The sequence below is a fragment of the Mauremys mutica genome, chromosome 10 (assembly GCF_020497125.1).
Source record: "Mauremys mutica isolate MM-2020 ecotype Southern chromosome 10, ASM2049712v1, whole genome shotgun sequence".
NCBI classification, from domain to species: Eukaryota; Metazoa; Chordata; order Testudines; family Geoemydidae; genus Mauremys; species Mauremys mutica.
In genome coordinates, this window is record NC_059081.1 from 41,696,330 (window position 1) to 41,719,875 (window position 23,546).

Sequence of the window (23,546 nt, forward strand, 5' to 3'; positions counted from 1 at the left end):
TGAACTGCACCAGGTACATGCCTGTGATCACAGATCTGCAGAGGAGCCACCAACTGATATCCCTGGCAGCCTGTGGGACCAGACTGGAATATAGGCTGGCCCACCAGGGTTCCTCACCCTCCTCTGGTTGCAGCAGGTCCTGCCACTTGGTGTCAGGGCAAGACACAAAGGTGAGGATGTGGATAGTATGAAGCACGAGCACATACAGATGTTCTCTGGGCAGGGTTCGGAGGCAGCCTAGCTGGATGTTGTGCAGTTAGCTCAAGTAACATGTTGGGAGTGGCTGGAGAGGCTTGCAGAATATGGGTCCAATGATGAGTTTTGGAGCAGCAGAGGTGAGGGACTCACTTGAGAAAAGCAAGAGAAGCAGGAAGCAAGGCTGCCCTCAGCTTCTGGAATGCACAACAGGTGATCGCAGGATGGAAAGCCCCATGCACTGGCCAACAGTTGCAGGGTCCACCTAGCCTCTCTGATCAGAGTCCAGGTGTGTTATGAATGAGGCAGGGGATGCAGGAAGAGAAAGGGTGGTCTCACAGTTAAGAATGCTGCCCGGGAAAACACTGCATTCTATCCCTGCCTCTACACAAAGTTCCTGTGTAGTGCTAGGCAAGTCACTTAAACCAACTTTTCACATGTGGTTATTAATTGTGTGTTCTTTATTTTCTGTATGCACAACTTGAGATCCAGATTTGAGTCTGATTTGCAAGACTGAGCACTCACAATTGCAACTGAAGCCACAGCTGTACTCTGATCATATGAACTGTTAAGTACTCTGAAAAAATCAGATTCTAGTCAGCTCAAGTTGAGCACTGAAAGTTAAGGTCAGAAGTGTCCACTAATCTCCAAGCTTCCCATCTCATCGCTCACAGGCGTTATGAAGATACATTAATGTTTGTGATGTACACAGATACTATAGTGATGAGCACGACAGAAAGGCCCCCCCAAACAAATTAATAATTTTGTCTTCAGAGGAGAGTTTCAATACCGCGCAGTAAAGGCATGGGGACACTAACTGAACAATGAGGAGGAAACAAAATATTTAATACTTCTCATTAGCTGGGCATCATTTAACCTGCACATTGAATGAGGCAGGGATCCTCTGGACAAAACTATATGTGATCATATAACAACAAGGGGGCAGATTAAAGTTGGACAGACAACCTTAATTCTGGCATTTCCTAACTTTTGAGTGCTAAACTTTGCAACCTTAATATTCTTTTAATGTAGTTTTTTTTTAAATATAATTTACTAAGTCTTTAAGAAAGCCAACTATAAAAACAAATTCCATTATATGGCATCATACTGACACTCATGAGGTTCACCAGCAGGGCTGGACTTTTTAAAGCCACTATGCTCATCTCTGCCACTTGAGCTAATGTTGTAAATGGTAGCAGTAGAAGGCTGTCATCCTCTACATGGATCAGCACCAGAGTGGTAAGACACACTAATGGGGGGTTCACAGGTATTTGCTGACAGCAAAGGAATGGGGAGATTCAGGCATCCTGGATTCCATTCCAGGGTCTAGAGGGGAGTGTGGTCTAGCAGGCACAGGCTTCTGCACGTTCCCTCCAATTTGACTCCTCCTGCTCTGTCCCTCTACCCAGTCCCTATCTAGTCTCTTCTCCACCCATTTCACCATCCCAGCCTCATTCCCTAGCAAGTCTAAGACTCCACTCCTCAGGCTTCTCATCCCAACATCAGTTTCGTGGCCCAGCCAGTCTGTTTCATCTCCAGGCTCCTCATTCAATCTGCCTCTCCGCTCCTCCTTGGCCTCTAGCCCTTCTCACCCGCCCTGGTTTCCCAGTCCCAATTATTCTCCCCAGACTCCTCATCTAGTCTGTCTCTCTTACCCCCACCCCACCCCCTGGTTCCTTGTCCCAGTCAGATTTTCTTCCATACCTTACTTCAGTCCCTGTCTCAGACTCCTTGTTCCAATCTACTCCTTTCTTTGCCCAGTTCTTATCCTCTCTGCATTCAAGTCAGGTACCTTTCTTTTGCATGGGCTCTGGCCCCAGAGTGGGTGGGAGTGCCACTGAAAGCAAAGGAGAGACACCCTTCCCCTGCTATCAGTTCCAGTGCCCAGCCACACCGTAGCCTGGAGATTTTAGCAGCTCCACCAAGAAGTCTGAGCATGTGTGAACTGCAATTTTTCAAAAGCTTACAGCAGCCAAATTTGGGTGGATTTTCAAAGGGAAAGCAAAAGGCACATTCTTGATACAGAGACCATTCCCCTGCCAAATTTCAAGCCCCTGAACTGAAGCATAGGGGCACACTAGAGGTCTCAAAAGAAGATTCCAAGAATGTGAAAAGGTAAGTAAAAAGTAAGTTTTTATCATTTAAAAATAATTCTGGCAAAGGGCTGAACTGTTTGAGCTGAAACTTTCAAAAAATATTCAACCTGAGGAGACACTATGCATAAAAAAATTCAGCATAAATGCTTAAAAACTGGCAAAGTTATATGCAACTAAAACCAGGGTCTTATAATAGCTCCACCTATTATATAACAAACTCTGATGTTTAAAGCTTTCATGTGCAAATACAAGGTTTTAATTTTACATTATAAAAAAATTGGTTATGATTAATGTAAATGTCTAAAATCATTTAGATCTCAGTAACAATTTAACTGCTAGTAAAAACTGTAATTATAGAGGGAAAAAACTCTGAAAATGAAATCAAAAGGACAAAATATTACAATGCAAATATCTTATTTACTTGAAGTCTTTGGGTATTAGCAATTAGCCTTGATTGATTTAATTGAAGGAAAATACACCTACATATATCAGCCTTCCACACAACTGTTATAGACTGCTTAAGACGGATTTTAATATGTCAAAGCCATTAACATATTATAGCGCTCTTAACAAAAACCTGATTCCAACAGCCATGCATTTCTTAACATCCTTGCTTAGCATTTAGTATTTAACAAAAACATGTAAACAGAGCCTTCTTCACAATCAGCTAATGAAGTCAACTGTCCTACCTTTGCAGTAGGGAATGTTTCCCACAACACCCAGTGAGCTAACTATATTATGATTTCACAGTTTGACTAAGGTGGTAGGCATTTGTTATTAGGGAGTTCACAAAAATCATGTAATAAGAAAATATCAAATGGAAAGGAATCCCCCTACAACCTAAAATGCAACTATTTATTTTTTAAGAAGCTGTGGTAGCAACACATGAAACCAGATTCTTAGATCTTGAGTGTGGGGAGGAACAGCAGGAGGAAGGAGAGGGAAAAAGGAGAGAACAGAGAAACAATCCATTGCCTAGTCTCTCAAATTCTGAAGCAAGAGACTTTTGTAACACTTCTGCAGCAGTGATGACATCCAGCCACCTGTAATTCTACACTCAAGGAATCCTAGCAGCACTAGCAGCAGAATTTCAAGAATTCTGGCTTTTCATAACTCTGTTCACAAAGGCTTAGAAGTAAGGGAATTTAACCCTTTCTGAACTAGAAAAATCTGTATATGATTAAATGGTTTCAAATTAAAAAATTCTCTGAAAACCTGGGTTATCAAAAGTGAAACAAGTTTATTTAATTCAATTCAACCTAGCACTCCACAGGATATCAATTCTGTATGACAAGAATGGAGCAGCAGAACTAAAGTTCAGAGATATACATAAAAGATATGTGAACAAGTTACTGTATACACAAGCTTTTCTGCATTGTACTGTGCTTTATCTGGTATTAACAGTATTTCACGCTAGATAATAAGGTCATCCAAAAAGTTTCAAGTTAGAGTCCAGGGATGCATGTGTCTTACTAAGAGTGAAGTGTGACACAGGAAGGTAATATTTGAAAGTTTTCAGCTAGTTACACACAAAGCAAAAATGTCTATTTTCAACGCAGAATGCCAGGTTTCAGTTTTATAGACCATGTGACATCAGCATTGTATCATGTAGTCAGCTCCATGGTGTCACATTTAGATTGACTGGCAAACCTCATACTACCAAAGTGCACATTTTGGGGAGATATATGGAGTCTCTTTATTAAGTGAATTTTAAATGTTCTGAAGAACCAGCCACCGGTTAAATAAGGATTACTGGGTTAAATCAACTCTTCAACTCCCAGCTTTAAAGAGTGTCATGCCCTGACTTGCAAACTACAGAACTTTTACTAGTAGTAAAAGCATGAAGGGCAGTGCATGCGTCACCTAGTTTGGAAACATTCTGAAACAGAGGCATAACACTAACACATACCCCAACCCTCTAATCATTTCTTTAGTTGTTCCTTCCACTGACAGAAGTGATCTCAGAAACTTCATCTGCTCTTTTGCATTGGGCAAACTCATTATTATTTTTATTATTCTTGGTACAATGCAGGATAGCTTAGCAACCAAAGGTCTTAAAGTAACTTCAAGTTTTTGACCTTTATATGAATTTTCTCAAAGGCTAGGTTTTCTTCTCCACTGTAGCAGACCCAGTGAAATAATCTGACTTTTAGAAATGTGCACTAGTGAAGAATGCACTTTCCAGTGTCTCAAATACCTGCCTGAGGGATATTTGTCTCACAGGTATTCCGTGTGCATGGCTTTTATACCATGAGGAAGGAAGGAATACATGCATTTTAGTTTTTTCTTGAAGAAGAAAGCCTAACATTTACACAGCAATTGCATCCATATGCCCTTTACAGTTCTGCCAAAGAGGTAGATGAGAGCTCCTCAGCAAGTCAGACTGAACTGAGTAAAAGGGTCAACAACTTATGACTCTTTTTCAGTGTAAAAATGTCCTATTAGAAGTAACTGAATCCAAGAAAAGCTGATTCATCTCCTCAGTCCTCTGTGCCAATGTCAGGAGGTCTGAAGAAAAAAAGCACATAAGACATCTGGGGGCAGAAATACTATTCTTCCAAAGAAAATAACTTACGGGTTTAAGAAATGGTGCCCTAGTGCTATTCTCTTACAGAGCTAGAGGATGTTAAGCCTTACTGGTTAAGAGACAAGCCGATTCTTTGCCGACAAAGTTTGCTTTCAGATCCAGTTTCTTGATCAGTCATTCTGAGCTGTCATTCAGACCAAGCTAGATTTATTCCCCTATAGTAGTTACTATGTCTCTGCTGCAAGTATCTCAAAAAACATATCTGACTTTTGAACCAGTGTCTATTCTTCTGGAGCATCTGGTAGGTAGCCAAACAATGGGGTCAGTACTTAGTCTTAGAGACATGCATAGTTGCCTGCTGAACTTCAGTCTACATTTCTGAATCTCCCTTTTGAAGGGTAGGACTTTTTTTTTTTAAACAGGTAAAATAGATGACCCTGGAAAAATAAAGATATCAGATCATCTGCCACATTGGCCTATCTCCTGGCCTGCCCCAACTGCTATTAAAAAAAAAAAAAAAAAAAAAAAAAAAACCTTTGAGCATCTTTTTGTTTCTAGCAGCCACCTCATGGACGATAGTCTTTGCAATCTCAAAACATCAGATACCCAAACCATGGTCCCCTTCGCAGTGAGGCAGCATTTCTGAACTTTGGCAGTGAATTGTATGGGATGTGCCCATGTGTGGGCGTGTATACAGATTTTTGAATTGAATGGTTTTTATTCCACTTTTGATATGTAAGAAAAGCAATAAAATCTCTATGGGGAAAAAAAATTTCAATCTTAAGATAGGATAGGGGACCTAGAGCTCATATAAAACTCCTTGACTTTCTCTACCTTTCTGGATTATTTGTTCCAATATTTTTCAGCACTGCAATCATCTTTGATTGATATGTCTTGGAAGTTAAAGTTTATATTGAGTTAATGGCACATCAAAACCTAATCTCCTTTCCGGGATCCTTCTTATAACAAGTTTCTAATGGATAACTCATGTCCCTGTCAGACAGAAGCCATGGAACTAGAGCTAGAGCTTTATTGGGGCAGAAGTTTCACTCCAACTGTCCTCAGAGAAAAAGGTTTTTGTCCCATTTTTGAGCACTGATAATGGAAAAAACAGTGAAAAACGGAAGTTTAGGATGGCTTCTCAGCAGCTAGTATGGCTGATCTGCTTTCTCCCATCCCGTAGTAAACTGACTCATTTTTATCTCCCAATTTATAATCCTATCAACTCTTGGAACACTTGTACGGTTCTCATTAATTTTACATGTTCCTTTCAGACACATTAGCAATACTACTAAGATTACTGGGTTCTTCTTCAGCCTTACACTATTTTTCCTAAAGACAACATGGCTTTAAATCCTCAAGATACATTTTTGCATCCAAGGTGGTCAGAAACTTCTACATAAATCAATGTATTTTGCTTCCACTGTTTCTTCCAAGACATGATCTCCTTGGGGAGAGGAGATTAGATCTCTGTTGTTAAAATGACTCAATTTTGTTTTATTTAAAAACTCAAATTTAAAAAAGACTGTCCACTTGGGGCTATGGGTGCCTTTACCATCAGCTAAAAGCACAATACAAAAGCCAATTACAAAAAGAAAATCAAAATAGCAGAATTCTTCCACGCACCAGTCACTAGTCAGCACATTACATATTATCTGCCAAACAAAAATCCTACGATCACAGCTCTACCCAAATATCAACTCAGAGGAATTTTGTAGGATGCTTGGGTCAGATCTGAGTTATTTTAGAATGAAGCTGTGTGCTGGGGGGGTTGGGAGGAGGATGCTTTCCCAAAGGACTTCACAGAGAATGCCTTGCCAGCAGCCTGTTCTCTAAAGGATCAAATTGAGTACCTATGCAGATCTCAAATTGTGGCAGTATGGTATAAGGAGACAGGAAGGTCCTTGGCCATTTAGGTTTAGGGCCTTATAGGTCAAAACCAACACCATAAACTCTGCCTGGAAGCCAATAGGCATCCAGTGCAGATACTGGAGCACAGGTGTCACATGTTGGCCACAAGATACCACACTTATGAAGCATGCTGATGAACCATGCACTAGTTTCAGCTTCCAAACAAATGTTAAGTATGACCACCTTGAAGAGCACATTACAGTACACCTCTACCCCGATATAACGCTGTCCTCGGGAGCCAAAAAAAATCTTAATGCGTCATAGGTGAAATCGCGTTATATTGAACTTGCTTTGATCCGCCGGAGCGCGCAGCCCCGTCCCCATGGAGCGCTGCTTTACCATGTTATATTCAAATTCATGTTATATCGAGGTAGAGGTGTAGTACAGGTGACAAAAACATGAAACAAAGGACAAGGTCAGCATCAGAGAGAGGACTTCTATCTCCTGATCAAATACAGAGAGGAAAAAAAGCCCTTATCACTGCCACTAGTTGATCATCCAAAAGCTGCTGGTAATCTAATCAGACCAAACTACAAACTTTGGTTACAAGTTTTGTAGATTCACACTCATTCAGGGTGTGCCAGCTTGTCTGCTTCCTTACTGCAACTTACCATTATTACCTGAGTCTTCTCAGGACTGAGTCTCAATCAGCACACTCTCACTGCACCCAGACACTAGGAAAAACACTGAATCGTACTCCCTGGATTGGTGAAATATAAAGTGGGTGTCACTAACTCAAGCAGCCTCATATATGCAATGAATAAGAGGGATGAGAATAGGGTGACCAGATGTCCCGATTTTATAGGGACAGTCCCGATATTTGAGGCTTTTTCTTATATAGAAGCCTATTACCCCTCCACCTCCTGTCCCAATTTTTCACACTTGCTGTCTGGTCACCCTAGATGAGAAAGTAGATCCTTGTGGTATACCATGACAGCACTTGGGGCGGGGGGAGGTTAAGAGCAAATCCAATACTATCTATCAAGAAGAAAGAAACTAAAGCAATGAAATGCAGCCCTGTCCATTCCCTCCAGAGATCCTGGGCATGTTCAACATCACCTCATGATTTAAGGTACTGAAAAGGCCTATCTCTGATTGAGGCCTATCTTAAAATGAACACCTGATCTGTTTGCATCAGGTGGTTGTCAATGCAATAAAGTATTCTTGCCATACTCAGGTTGAAATCCCAGTTGCTCAAAGTCAAGTAAATCAGAGCCACAGATCTTCCAAGATTTGTCACATTGCTGCCTTTCTACATTTTTAATTGGATATAATGCTCTATTTTTGGTTATCAAATATTTTCAGTGTCAGGATTTGGCTTTTTCCAACAAGGACTAAATATAATGCACTCAACAGGAACATTTGGAGACACAGAACAACAGCTGCTGATCCCAACTAACAGGAAAAAGAGAAGACTACACATGATTACTTTAAAGCACTCTGTGCTCTGTCTTCAAATGAAACCAGATGAGCAAAATGGATAAAACTGTGCTTTGTTGCTTCTTAAAAATTCTGTTGGAGATTTAGTACTAAAATGACTCAGGTTTTAATCTACTAGAGGGAAGGCAGCTACCAGGGTTTCCCTAATGAATTTCTCAATTACTGAGATATATTGAGGCTGCCATTTGGAGCTCAATTCAAACATTTACTAAGCACTAGTCTTTTGATTCAACTGCAAGATAAGATGGTAGGCATGTGAGAGCAATTTGCTCAACTAGTTTTCCTAAGGAACATCTCTGCTGGCTAATCTCTATTGAGTTGAGATCTGCAGAAGCAATTTCATGGAGAAAAGAAGAGCAATCACCTTAGTGTTTTAGTGTCAACAGGTACTTTAACCCCATCCTCCTATGTCTGTGACCATAAAAGATTATGCAGCAGGCTAGTGAATACTTGGACACAAAACTGGGAGGAGGGAGAGGGAGGGGAGGGAATTGGACCTGGTCATCTTTACTGAAGGTGGTTAGTCATTTTGCCCATGTGACTGTGGTTTTGCTATGTTGGTAATGACATTAGCCTTACTCCAAGGCTATGGTTTAACAAGGTTACTGATCCAAGTCATGTTTCTGAATATGCCAACATTTTGGTAGAAGTTACTTTCCTGTTGCCAATGTCTGTTGTAATTATAATTAAATATGCCATTTTTTGCCAGGACAGAACCGTCTTAATAGCTGATCTGCAAAAGCCTTGCTTACAGTTTATACCTCATTAAAAGGAAAGCTTAGTAGCTTAAGTTTACAGAGTCACATTAATTAAACAATAAAAAAAAACAAGTATGGATTAAAACTACCTGTAAGCAGAGTTTATGCTATAAATTAGATCTGACAAAAAATGGCTTATTGAAAATGCTTTTTGACAGATTGAGAGCATTATTTTCATAAGACAAGGCTGCTCAAATGAAATGCCTTGAATCAAGTCATGGTCAGTTTGTGCATAATGACAAAAGTACAAATTAGCATCAACCTATAGTGAACCATCTAATATGGGTACAAGAAAACATTTTCTTTTGGCTAGTACAGTTAGAGAATTAAGATTTTGTTTTATACATTATCATGCATTAAAAGACAGTAGGTACAGCATTTATCTAGTATATTATATGACTGAGATTTTTCAGAAGATAAGGAAATTAGATGCCCACATCCCAGTAATAGTGGATGTTGGGAACCTAACTCCTTTCTTCTGTAAATCCCAGCCTGTTTTAAAAATTTAGTCTGGTGCACATATATTATACTTTCATACTTTACTTATTGACAATCTGGATTGCATGTTTGGTTTTAGAACACCTTAATCCTTTTTCAATTATATCAATGATTTCCCTGATGATCTGCATTCTACACATAGAGAACTTTGGAAAATAAGAAATGGTTAATACAAGGGAGGGATACTTTACAATTTTATGTGCAATAGCAGCAGGAAGATCTGGGTCTGTGTTCAATAAAGAACTCAATGTTTAACTAATATAACTCAAGATCACACTGGTAAAATCAAACTGATGGCCATCATGACTTTCATGATTAAAAAAATCAATTGAAAGATGATCCATATTTAATACACTTCAATATAATATAAGGAATATTAATGTAACATACCTGAGAAAATGCAAAGAAAAAAAATACTTCTTTTCAGAGAAGCAGAATTACAAAGTATTGTCTTTAAAGACAGTTTGCTTCACCAGCAAGATTTTCCCTCTATGAAGACTGAGTTCACAGATAAAAGCAACTACACCCTGAGCTGCTCTAATCTATGCTGGGGACAGTTACAGTCAGCTTCAAGAGCAAGAGGGGGCTGTAAACAGCTACTTTGGAGTTCCTTCACTTTGCTGCATCCAGAGTTTATTGGGTGCAACTAAGGATTGAGCCTGAAACCTCTTGGCTAAAGAGATTAAAAGGTAGGAAAGCTAGGAAGACTAATAAAGCCAATATGGCTCCATCAGGCACTCTTTAATTATATGAAAAATCAAAAAGGAATCCTACACAAAGTGGAGAGATGGACAAATTGCATGCGTTTCTTCCTCCTTGTTGTTAATATTAATTGGTAAGCATCTGGCCACAGTTAACCTTATTAGTGAATGCTGAAGCAAAATAGGCATTAAACACCTCAGCCTTTTTGATGTCATCAGTTATTAGCTCTCCTTCCTTGTTAAGTAGAAGACCTACACTTTCCTTAGAGTTCATCTACACTGCAATGTAAGACCATGCTTGAGCCCAGGCTGAAGCCTAACCTGACCAATGCAAAAATTTTTAAAAAATTGGGCATGTTAGGCTCGAGAAAAGAAGACTGAAGGAGGTCCTAATAACAGTCTTCAAATATAAGGGCTATTATAAATAAGATGAAGGTTTCTAACCATTAGAGGAGTGAAGTTCTGGAACAGCCTTCCAAGGGGAGTAGTGGGGGCAAAAGACATATCTGGCTTTAAGACTAAGCTTGGTAAGTTTATGGAGGGGATGGTATGATGGGATAGCCTAATTTTGGCAAATGATCTTTGATTATCAGCAGGTAAGTATGTCCAGTGGTCTGTGATGGGATGTTAGATGGGGTGGGATCTGAGTTACTACAGAGAATTCTTTCCTGGGTGCTGGCTGGTGAGTCTTGCCCACATGCTCAGGGTTTAACTGATCGCCATATTTGGGGTCGGGACGGAATTTTCCTCCAGAGGCCCTGGAGGTTTTTTGCCTTCCTCTGCAGCATGGGACTTGAGATCTTCAAACCACAATTTGAGGACTTCAATAACTCAGACATAGGTTAGGGGTTTGTTACAGGAATGGGTGGGTGAGATTCTGTGGCCTGCATTGTGCAGGAGGTCAGACTAGATGATCATAATGGTCCCTTCTGACCTTAAAGTCTATGAGTCTATCCAATTGTTCTCCATGTCTACTCTTTGTTCCCCCTTCAGCTTAATCTGTAGTAAGGGAGATTTAAATTAGATGTTAGAAAACCCTTTCTAACTATAAGGTTTCTTCCAGCCCTGCATTTCTATGACTTTATGATTAAGTAGGATTGACTAGAAACTGGAGAACACAACAAGGACCTGAATAAGGGCTAAAGCAGCAAGAGGCACTCCCACATCAGAGCCAGTGGGCAGCTCCTTCACTGACCAATCAGAAAGGAACTGTCTGGAATGTTCTGGAGCCTCTAATAAGGTTATGTCTACACTGTGAAGAAAAACTCATAGTGCCAAATCTCAGAGCCCAGGTCAATTGGCTCAGGCTGTGGGATTAAAAATAGCAGTGTAGACATCCCCACTCAGGCTGGAGCCCTGGTTCTGGAAGCCAGAGAGGATGGATGGTGGTAGACCGTGTGTCCCAGCTCGAATGGGATGACTACACCTCTATTTTTAGCTCCACACCCCAAAGCCGAGGAGCCCGAATCAATTGACCTGAACTCTGAGACTCCATGCTTCAGGTTTTCCTTTGCGGTGGAAGTTGGAGCATACTCAGTAAGTTAGAGCTCTCAAGCCAGCCTGCAGGTGCCTCACTGGATCAAATTTCTCAAGACCTAGAGGCAGTTTCTCACATGACTCATGCTGAGGCAGGAGACATCAGTAATGAGAATTCTGTACAAGTGGTATTTTTAGAGAACTCAGGGCACTATTAGCAAGTAATTAGACACTAATTGTGTGCATTTTTTACCAGTTTAAGCCATTAATGATCTTAATACACCACTACAAAAAAACCCCACATTTATTAATCTGTCCTCTGTGCAATGGCAAAGATGATCACCCTGCCTCTTCATGCCACATACAAAGTGAAAGACAATGCCACTCTGTCCCCAACATGAAAAGATTACAACGGAAGGGAGTTTTATTTGTTAAACTACTAGAACTATTTCCTGTAGTCAGCTGCCTTTTAAACCTTTTCAGCTAAGGACATAGTGACATGAATTGCTCCGTACTACCCAGCCCCACATGCTTTAGATCTTGTCTGGTTTGAACCGAACCGCAGAGAAATCCATACCTCTTTAGACTTGACTTTGATTACTTACTAACTGAAGATTCTTTGGTTTTAATTACAACTATTTTCTAAACTCTCCTGAAAACATTGCATCTTCTTGTTGGCTGAATACTAGACACCTACTGTATTTGCATACTATAAAACTTCTCAAAAGGAACTTTGTTAAATTAAAATTGACAATTTGTCTTTGAACTCTTGATTTTAAGCAAGGCAGTTTTACTAGATTTTCCTGCCCTGGGGAAAATAGCAAAACTAACTTAAGGAACAAAGGCAGGAATTTCAACCCACCTCAACCAAATGACCTGCTGAAAAAACAGGGAAATTTAACAACTTAGAGACAGACTGTCTTGTTAACTATGCACATAATATACAGTTTAGGTTTGCTATTTGTTTATCAATGATTAAAAAAACAGGGATTTCATTAGGCAGTATTTTCAAAGGGAAAATAAACTTGCCAGACATGAATGAAGTAAGACTAAATTTTAAGGAGTTGTATGGCTAAAAACCCTTCAGCAATGCAGATGAAGAGTAAACTACAAACACTAAGGAACAAACAATGCAAAATACACACACTACAGGAGAACAAAAAAGTTAGAATGCTTTAAAAACTGCTGCACTTTAAGGAAAAAAGGCTGAACCAAGAAGAGTAGTGACGAAAGGATTCCAGTGAAAAATTAATAATGGCAAGCTTCACAGGATTAGTACACACCTTCCCTTGGTGGATTCTCTTGTAGTTTTACCCCTCCAGAATGCAAAGGTCCAACCGTAGTCGGCAATTCTGTTGGCTGCCTCTTTTCACAACTGAAGTCTGGGAGTCGTGGAGCTTGCGGTCTAGTTTTTCTTGCAGGATTCAGGAAAAAGCAGTATGCACACCTAAATGCTGCACACAGGTTTACAAAAGCATACATAATAATAATCTCACTAAGCTGACTTCAAGTCTCAACATACTAGTATTCAGATACATATTTCCCAAGAAATAAAACTTTGAGTTTCCAAAAAAATAAAGCAGCGTGACAATATAAAGACACTAAAGGACTTTTGTTTTTAAATTAAAAAATAGTTTTAAAAAATTGGTTAATAGAGCTATGTAGCATGTCTTCCAACTTCAGGCCTAAGAGCATCACCACCGAACCTACTTGGGCCCCTCTATACTTCTTCCATTTTCCTCTATGCACAGTTGAATGCATGTTCCCTTTCAGCTCTGCTGCTGCTACTTGTGAACACTTCTGGTAAGCATTATTAGGGCTGTCACAAACATCAACAAAACATGCACCTCATGATACACAAAGTATTGCCAAATGCATAAACTGAATCTTTCATCTGTGATTTGGAGTCGTTGACAGATTGTGTATGGAAGAAAAGTATACTTAAAGATTTATAATACAAGACCATTCTTTTGGGGGTTTTGTTGTTGTTGGTTTTTTTTTAATAGTCCAGTATGGATATCCATTGCCTTTAAATTATTCTGTCAATTATTACGTAGTCATTTCCTTCCCTGAGGGCTACACCTTGATGTGGTGGGAAGACTTGAGAGTTCTCATGAACTGGAGAGCTATGCTAGCAGGAGTTTAACTTCTGGTAGGACCACTCCAGCCAGCCAGGTCAAAGACTAGGGACCAGACAAAAAGCAGTCCATTGCTGGAGTAGACAAGACGCCTAGCCCCAGTAGGCAGCTCGTCTAGGAGACGACATACTCTGTATTAAAACCGGAGCTAGCCGGTCATGGCGCCCAGACTTTGGCGGAGCAGCCACTCTCTTCTTCAGGCTGCAGTGATCTTAGCAAGTGAAACTGGCACAGCCCAGGCTCTAGGCCCTGGTCACTTTGGCCATCAATGGGATCTGCATATGATTGTCTCAATTGTTTCTCCTGCACCTCACAAAGTGCTGCATCTTTGTTTGACCGACCATTTGCACCAGCAAACAAAATGGCCAAAAAGGATGAGAGAATTACAACCAACTTGCTACCACTTTGAAAAATTATTTGTGTAGGTCTACAGTCCTTAAATGGAGCTCATCCATCAAACTTGATGGGAGACTACATTATTACTTGAAAAATAACGTGCTCTTGTGGTATTTAGTAAGGAAAGCCACGTTTGTGTTGGAAAAACATTAAATGCTGTCCAATAATTTAAAATACACTTTTACAAAAGACCAAACAAAAGTCCCTTTCTTGCACATTTTGACTGTTTGTTGCTCAGACTGATACATAGCATGCATGCTGTAATATCAATCAGAAATAAAGTAATTGTTGCCTATTGTGCTGTATATTTTCTCCCAAACAGAGAGACAGGCCCCCATGCACAGTGGAAAGAAAAGAGATGTCTGAAACTATTTCTTACACATTAGACTTACTGTAGTTTTATTTTGCCTCTTTTGTACATCATCTGTGTTCAATAAAGAACTGTGTCTGTCTTAAGTTATTGTCAGCCATAAATTGACATATAACCTCCAGGGCTTGTTCCTACTCCTGTTTTGATGCCTCCCTGAGATCTTCTTGCCAAAACAAGATTTTCTTTAAGTTCTGGTAAAGCGAAGCACTTTAATGTCCGATAGTTTTTAGCTATAAAACCCTTCTGAGAACTATTCATAGCCCGTAGTGATTCTCAAGGATGTTTTGGAAGAGGCTTATTTCTCCTGAATAGTTTTACACACACAATATCCTCAGCCTGAAAGTTGTAATAAAGTACTTTTTTAAAACTTAAAATGTATCCTAAGCTACTGAATTGTAAATTACCATAAGTGGCATTTCTTAGCTTGTACTAAGAACTTAACTAGAATCAAAATGTTACAGTGCTGTAACAGTCTCTAATGAAGTACAAAACTTATATTTGAGAAGTAATTTTTTTTTTAAAAAAGAACAGACTATGCAAGTTAGTTCTTACCAATGTATTCAAATTCCTCCTTCAGAGCCATACCATTATGAGAAAAACACTGTTGACATATAAGGGCGTACCTAAAATTAAAAAAAAAAAAAAAAAGGAGTAAAAATACAGGTGTTAAGTTGAAGCTAAGTATTGAGACAATGGAACTGCTGTATAGTATTTAAGCTGAGCAACTTTTAATATATTTAAAATATTATTAACAAATAATGCCCAATCCATTTATGAAAAATGTACTGGTTAGCAGGGTCTCTTCACTTATACATCAGAAAAAGACAAGTTTTTAATCATCATCTTAAGAATTAAACCAAGATGGCTAGCGCGTAACCTGTCATACAGCTGCAAATTAAGCATCTGTTTCATACTAGACTCAATAGAAGCCACATCAAAAATACTGGTAATTCAATTTTTATGGTGAAATACAATGATCTGATTAATAGCTCCTCTAACAGAGTTCGCAGGCCAGCTCAAGTGGGTTTGGGACAGTTCAGCAGGCAATTAGTTATAAGCAATTAAAAAGATGACATATGAAAAGAAATTAAAAGTCTCGGATGTTTTTAGGTGATAGTGCTCTAGTGAAAAAGAAAAGCCTTATTGAAGTGTGAGTGGGAGAATGAATTAAACTATCATTTTAAAACTGCTCGTGCTAGAGTTTACGCTTCTGAGAGTGGGGCAAAAGAGTTCCGGTGAGGCATTAGAGAGCCAGTTCATTAGGAAAACTGTATATAAAGCCAGCAACAAACATAAGCAGCAGAATTCTAGAATATCTAATCCTGCACAAACAACCACCAGACTTTCAACTCATTGTGTATGTGCTTTGTTACTTAATATCATTAGCAAAATTGTACCTGTTCTGTGGACCATCACCAACTAAGTATTCAACAACTCTATCCAAAGCTCCCCTTTCTCGAGGAAGAATAGGTCTTGCTAAAGGAGGGCCTGGTGGATGGAGACCTAACAAATGAAGTAAACATAATGAATTGACTTTTAACTACAAAGTCCTACTACATAATGCACTAGTTCTACTGTACATGCTAATACAGTGTATTAATATGTGCAGTATTTCTAAACTGTCACATTTGTGAAATCCACTAGGGAAGTTGTACCACTTTAGTTCAAGCCCAACATAGTTGGACTGCAGCTAGTTTTCTTTTCTCCAATATGTCATTCTTAAAATTCAATTGCTCTTGCTGTTTGAATGTTTCAGTTTTATCAGTTACTAAATGTGGACTTAAAGTTATGATTTCTAAATCACTTATTTAAAAATACTGGTAAGTTTAATACTAAAGTTACTGTTGTTCAAAAATCAAATCTTTGAGGAAAAGGATTATTAAAAAGCAAAAAATCCACCCTTGTAAACTGAAGAACATTTGAAGGAATGAGTATGAACACACAACATGCCCAATTCTCATTTATCTTAAGGCCCTTTAACACCATGCTGTCAGCGTAAAGGGGTGCTTACAGTGGGTGTAAATATATGAGCACACACTGGTGCTTTTGTATTTGCGGGAACAAGGGATCTCACCTCAAAACACTTTTGCTCTCACTGCCTATATTAGCCAGACTAGACAGAAACTAGGGGGAAAACGTTCACCTGCCCCTCAAATGTAGATTACCAAAAATCCAAAAGGTTAGACAAAGTCAGTCTAGATAGCCCAAAATTAGAATCTTAAAAATATGATCTTGCATACCAGCATCTTAATACCAACAATGGACAATAGATTATCTCTTAGTACTAAATGGTACTGCAGAGAACAGATGAGGAACCCAAGATTGAACACAAAAATGCTGTTATAAAACAAATAAATTAATAAACCACTGTATGGTGATGCTAAAGAGAGTGATCTTGTTTAGCAGTACAGTAGTTAGGGAAGGCTATTGCTGCATTCTTCTCTGTTAATTTAAAGGCTCAAACAGAAAAAAATTACAGTACATTTATGACCCCAAACTATTTTAGAGGGCAAGCCTTAACTTTTTGCATTGCCATTAATATTACTTGAAATTTATGAACACCTGTGGTAGAAAACCTATCAACCATTGCTTCAATGAAGTTTCATCTCTAATAGAGATACCATATTATGGATCATCTCCCTCATTTAAAATCATGAAATCTCCATTTTGGAAACTATAGCAGATGATGCAACATGAAAAAATAGCGAAGAGGAAGAATTTACATACTTTTAGTCATCTTTCATAAGTGTTTTGTCCTCTCAAATGAATTAATCTCACAATCAGATTTTGCTTCTTTTTGTCTCCCCTCACATACAGAAATAAGACCACCCAACTCTCTATAGACCAGAGTTTGGGAACAGCAGGTCTGCTGTACAAGACATACGCAACCTTTAAAAACCTGCAAATTTCCTGTAGCTTTAACTCTTCTCTTCCTTACTCCTGAAGTTGTCAGCCACATTATGGAAAAATTCTTGTCAAATTAATTTTTCAAATCTAAGTAGTCTCAATTATACAAAACCCGTCAAGTATTAAAAATTATTATTCCATCTCCCCAAGCTCTCACATTAGCGGTCAAGAGTCAAAATTTGGCCAAGAGCTTAATGAATAATAATACATGGGTACCCTGTGATACACTGATAACAAATACTGAACAGATTTTACTATTGTCATTTCCAGCCACCTCCTCTCCCATTACTGGATGCCTACATAAACACACTTAGTAGTAGTATATGTTTTAAAGGGAAATTTGCCTCCAACCCAAAATAGTTCTATGCCCTGAAATTTGCAATTCTCTAATCTTCAGAAATAAACCTTACATTGCCATATCATTCTTCTAGTTTCCCATAAGTGAGTTTGAAAGTCTGCCCAGACTTTATACTGAAGATTTTTTTGTTCCAAAGTTTAAGCAGTTCATCAGTCAGCAAAACTCAAACTGCTTTTGAAAACAGGGTAACAATGCAGGTGGTAAGGATGAACAGCTTTGGCTTAGACTTCATCCACACTTAACTTTTATGTCTAACAAATCTGAATTGAAAGCATTTATTAATAGATTAACGCTACAACCAAAATGTTGATTCATGAATAACCAATTTTAAGGTAAACAAAGTTAACTAACTTTAACTACAATGTACAATGACCCTAAAATTGAGAAACCCCTGAGACATTTCTGATGAAGTTTTTTTGGTAATGATTCACAAAGAAAACAGCACTTTGAATGAAAAAGGCTTTTGAAAACCTATGTTTAAAGACAATAAAAAATGCTGACAGAAAAGGGTTATTGTGTTTTCTGTAACTCCCCACTCCTGCAATAGATTAAGGGGTAGAAAAGTGACATATGTTTACTGAAATACAGAATGAAGAATTGCTAAATGGTAAAATTAAGAGCTTTGTAAGCTATATTTTAATAATTTGTAATTATGGATAGTGAATGGGTTTAGATGAGGTAACACTTAGGCCAAGGCCTTGCCTGGCATAAGTGTGGTTTTGCCAATTCTTCTTTGATATAAATTGCTGTTTTGTTTAAAATGATATTATTGCTGGCAAGATACATAATGTGTCATGTTGGAAGATGTAAATAAGAGATACATAAATATGTCATGATAAATATAAAATCCCAGTTTTCTGGGAAAGCTAGGAACAGGGTGACATAGAATGACATGACCCCAAAACTGCAAAACCAGCAGGAAAAATGCAGAAGTTGGGTAACTGAAGTTTGCGCGTGCATATTGTATGGGTTACATGCACACACAAAAATGAAGGGGTGATGTGGTAAAAGCCTAGTGGATAGAATTAAGTAATCTGTAATGTAAAAAATGTATAAAAGACTCAAGTGAACAAAGCCGAAATTAGAGAGACACTGCACCAGAAACTGCAGGAATAGGACTGAAGGACTAGACCAACAGATCAGAGAAGGTGATGATCATCATGGAAGGTAAAAGAACTTTCCAGTGCCCTGGAATGCAGTCATTTGGGCCATTTACCTATTCTATCTTGTCTGTTATTGGCATAAGCATACGTTCAGACATTATAAGTGACAATACTTCTGTTTGAAATTGTATAAAGGCAAAAACTGATTAAGCCTAAATTGGGTGATTCAGTTTCCCACTTTGATATCCAACATTGGCATCCCTCGGTGGCATGAGTCCATGATGTCGTGTTCCCACTTCTGGCTCTTCAGGATTATGAAGTCTCCAGATACTATCAAGGCTTGGAAGGCTGTAGAGAACAGTGCCCTGGCCTCCAGCCATGGTGTTGTCCAACACCGAGACAAGAAAGTAAGTTCTCATAATCATAATGGAAGAGTATGTTAATATATCAGAGGGGTAGCCGTGTTAGTCTGGATCTGTAAAAAGCAACAAAGAGTCCTGTGGCACCTTAAAGACTAGCAGATGTATTGGAGCATAAGCTTTCGTGGGTGAATACCCACTTCGTCAGACACATGCGTCTGACGAAGTGGGTATTGACCCACGAAAGCTTATGCTCCAATACATCTGCTAGTCTTTAAGGTGCCACAGGACTCTTTGTTGCTATGTTAATATAATTTGCCACTGAGGGATCTGACAGAAAAGTCTTAGCCAAGGAAGAACCTTGGGACATAGTTAAAAAGACTTAAGAGTAAAGTTGGGAATAAGAAATATAAACATTCCCATTAACTGTATATGGAAGTAGTATATTTAATGATTTTGTGTCTGAGGGACAAGTTAAAGAATGCTGCAAACAGTTAAAAGTACAGAATAGAGAAGTTGTGACCAATGATCAAATGACAAACTACAGTATTTGCTCTGGGTAAAAATCAATCACTGAGCTATGGCAGTGAGAAACTAAGCACAACACTGGTTATTGGGGAGTTATGGAAAGACAGAACACACAGTAATATGTCCAAGAATATAAAGTGCAATCAAACTATAGAAAATTTAAGGAAACGTAAGGACATTGGTATTAGTGAGGACTTGTCCCATCTGTACCTTTGGGAAGAAGATAATGGCTACTCTGATTTGTATTCCCCCTCAACCTATAAACCTTTTTGCTAAAATGCTGGCCAGCAGTAACACTAAAGATTATAGACCTCTCTAATTGTTAAAAGTTTGTGTTAAGTCACGGAAGGACAAATTCAGTGGTGGATGCCACCCACCACAAGGATCCATGAAAATATATTTGTTTGTGCTAAAAACAGAGAAAAAGGTTGGGAGGGGGCAGCATGTGGGGAGTGGGTGCTCTGGACTAAGCCTGGGGCAGGGGTTTGGGTGCAGAAGGGGGCTCTGAGATGGTGCAGAATGGTAGAGTGCAGGGTGTCGGTTCAGGGAGTTTGGGTGCAGGAGGGGGCTCTGGTCTGGGGCAGAGTGTTGGGGTGCAGTAGAGGGTACAAGGTGCTGGCTCTGGGAGGGGGTCAGGGTTGGGGCTTTGGGTGCAGAAGGGTGTATGGGGTACTGGCACTGTGAGGTGGCTCATGGCTGGGGGTTCAGGTGCAGGAGAGGGTTTCGGGTGCTGGCTCCAGGAGGGGGCTCAGGGTTGCCTCCTGCTGGGCAGCACTTACCTCTGGCAGCTCCCAGTCGGCGGCAGGTGCAACAAGGCTAAGGCAGGCTCCCTGCCTACCCAGTCCCACACCGCTTCCGGAAGGGGCCAACGTGCGCTGTCCCTCTGTGCGAGCCCCGCCCCACACAACTCTCCTGGCCAATGGGAGCTGCGGGGGAGGTGCTTGCAGGCAGGAGCAGCACATGGAGGGAGACCCCGGCCCCACCCACGGGGCTGCAGGGCTGCTGGCCACTTCCGGGAGTGGCGTAGGGCCGGGGTAGGCAGGGAATCTGCCTTAGCGGCAGCCACACTATGCCGCCAGAGATCATGATCAGCTGGTAGATCCTCTAGGATTGACCAGTCAATTGCAATCGACTGATTGGTGACCATTGTTCTAGACTAATACATAGTCTTACTTCAAAAGGCAGCTTTGCATATACACACAGACTAATGTATTATCAGAATACATATATCTCATGCAATGTAATAAAACAAGGGTTTGGGGTTTTTTTGTATATTTTGAATACAAAAGTAGGTTGAAAATCAGAAAAAACAAAATACTACTTTTTCTAAAACTTGGGAATTTTTCAGTAAAAATCTGTTTAAACTGAAAATGAAGGGGCTTATAAGTTATAAGTTTATTTTATAATTTTTTGGTTTATATATTGTAGGCACCTGTGTTTTGAAGTGCTCAAAATACAGGGGAAAACTTATGAATGGCTCAGTCCTCAAACCAAATACAATCTGAGTTTATATATTTGTGGCATAACTTGCCAATTGGGGAGCATCAAAAATCCACATGAATTGGTTAAAAATGTTTAAAGGGAAAACATAATATTTAGCAAAATGGTTATTGGAATATTTTCTAAAATGGTTTTTTAATTACCAAGTTAAACTGTATTAAAACCAACAACAAGCTTCTCTTGGGAGTTTATATCTGAATAGATAGAAATAGTTGCCCCTTCATATAGTTTTAAAAGGTAGTAGTTGGGAATGGAACCCACAAGTGACTGAGGCAGTCACTAAATTGAAACAGGTATTAGCCTCAATTCCAGTGTTGGTTCAGCCTGACTATTCACAACCTTTTGTGTTGGAATTAGCTGCTACAGAAATAGCATTGGCAGTTGCCTTGGGTCAGCATAGGAATTCAAAACTCAGACCAACTGCTTATGCATTGAGATACTAGCTCCTATAGAACAGAAATATACCTGGTATGAAAGACATATGTTAGCTACATTTGGGCTGATAAGCATTTTGCTTATATTGTGGGACCATCATCTTTAATTATCAATATACACGCCAGTACAATTCTTGTTATTTGCCCAAGCATTAATGGAAACCCCGAAGAGGGCTAATCAGTCACAATAATGAGGAAGCTGAAAATCACACTATAGCTATAGGAAATGTGAAATGCAACGGGTACATATATATTAATAGATGCTTGACAAGCTTTAAAAGATATCCACATAGGGAAAATGCATAGCCTCATTACCAAAAAATATCTGCTAGACTGGTATAGGAATGAAACAACTAGTCACAGAGGTTAATATCCTCTGGAATCTACCTGTGGTAACATCACATCCTAATTATAATTACTATACAAAAGGCTTTTTTTTTTTTTAAGTCTTTCCCCCCCACTTTCACTGCCAATAAAGCATCCTCAAAGTCTCCAGTTTTAAGGAACATGTCCAGCCATGTACCTCACATACTGGAAGACACATGGATGGTGGCAAGCACCTCTTCTGGACTGCTGCACAGAGGTGCAAGTCAAATGGATCTGTTGATATGATGCCCTAGGGGCCATGTCACAAAGCTGTGGTATAGATCATAATAATGAAACAGAAACCCAAGAAAGAAATCATCTCAACTGCCAGTACAGCTGAGTACCTAGAATGGACATAAAATGTGGGAAATAAAGACTACTGTGTGGTTATAAGCCAGTAAAAATACAATCATGGAGGGAAAGTGTGCCCATTCAATCAGCTCAATTGGTATTTTATTCTTAAAATTCAAAACTTAATTGAATTAGCCAAAATTATACCTATACTCAAATTTGTTGAGCCAGTAATAGTAAAAAGTCAACTAAGCTTTGGCACTAAGCTATGCAATTATTTCCTAACTTTAAAATACCTACTGTAAAATTAAATCTGTACTTAAAAGTCTTTATTAAAATAACATACAAACCATAGAATTCACATGCAAGAACAATTAAATACAATAGATAATTAGACAGTTTGTTACAGCCAGTTACTGGGACCAAATGAATACAATTGAGGAACATCCAGATATGGCATTTAGTTTTAAGATAGTATTATGAATACAAGTGTTGATAATTGTATTAATGCTTATAATGTGTTTAAGATAAAGTGGATTTGTGGCTCAGTTTCCCACTTGAAGCCCCAACAAAAATCAGTTCATCTGATGAAAGCGATAAAAATGAAAATTTATGCTTTCTACCATCTTCAGTTGGCTTGAAGACTCTATCCCATCCTTATGGATGATGACCAGTTATACTGTCTTTATCACCTCCTCGCTGGACTACTGCAATGCAATATACTTGGACAAGAAGCAATCAATGCTTAGGAAACTCAGAGTATAGACTGTTGAAGCATGTTACCTAAGCAACATGGGTTATGATGCGCACATCCAACCTGCTCTCTGCTCTGACACTGGTTTCCCCACAGACTATCCAATCAAGTTCAAGGTCTTGGTCCTTATCTTCAAAGTTGCTTAATGGCCTATGCCCAGAATATTGAAGAGACTGCCTAACGCACAGAAGGAAGTGCTCTCGCAACTACTTTGCTCCTCAGGCCCAACAGAACTTACTACCTTTAGTATTACTACTTTAAGAGTAAAGCTCGCCTGTGCAGGAGATAAAGCCTTCTTTGGAGGACAGTCCCAGACCGTGGAATAAACTCCCACAGGAACTAGCTACCACCACAAACCTGAGCATCTACCACTTTAAGTGAAATGTACCTTTGCCTTACTTAACAAAACATAAAGCAGCATGTATTCATTTATAAGTATA

At 39.2% G+C, this 23,546-nt stretch overlaps 1 protein-coding gene across 2 annotated transcripts in view; it reads right to left on the reverse strand.

Annotated features, from left to right (window-relative positions):
• LNPK (lunapark, ER junction formation factor) overlaps positions 1-23,546 on the reverse strand; it is an 83,196-nt gene that overhangs the window by 2,251 nt on the left and 57,399 nt on the right. For both annotated transcript variants that reach the window (XM_044978279.1, XM_044978278.1), the window contains exons 10-12: positions 15,904-16,009; positions 15,059-15,129; positions 12,886-13,056 (exon numbers count right to left, since the gene is read on the reverse strand). In XM_044978279.1, the coding sequence (XP_044834214.1) occupies positions 12,886-13,056; positions 15,059-15,129; positions 15,904-16,009 (348 nt within the window). The remainder of the gene's footprint in view (positions 1-12,885; positions 13,057-15,058; positions 15,130-15,903; positions 16,010-23,546) is intronic.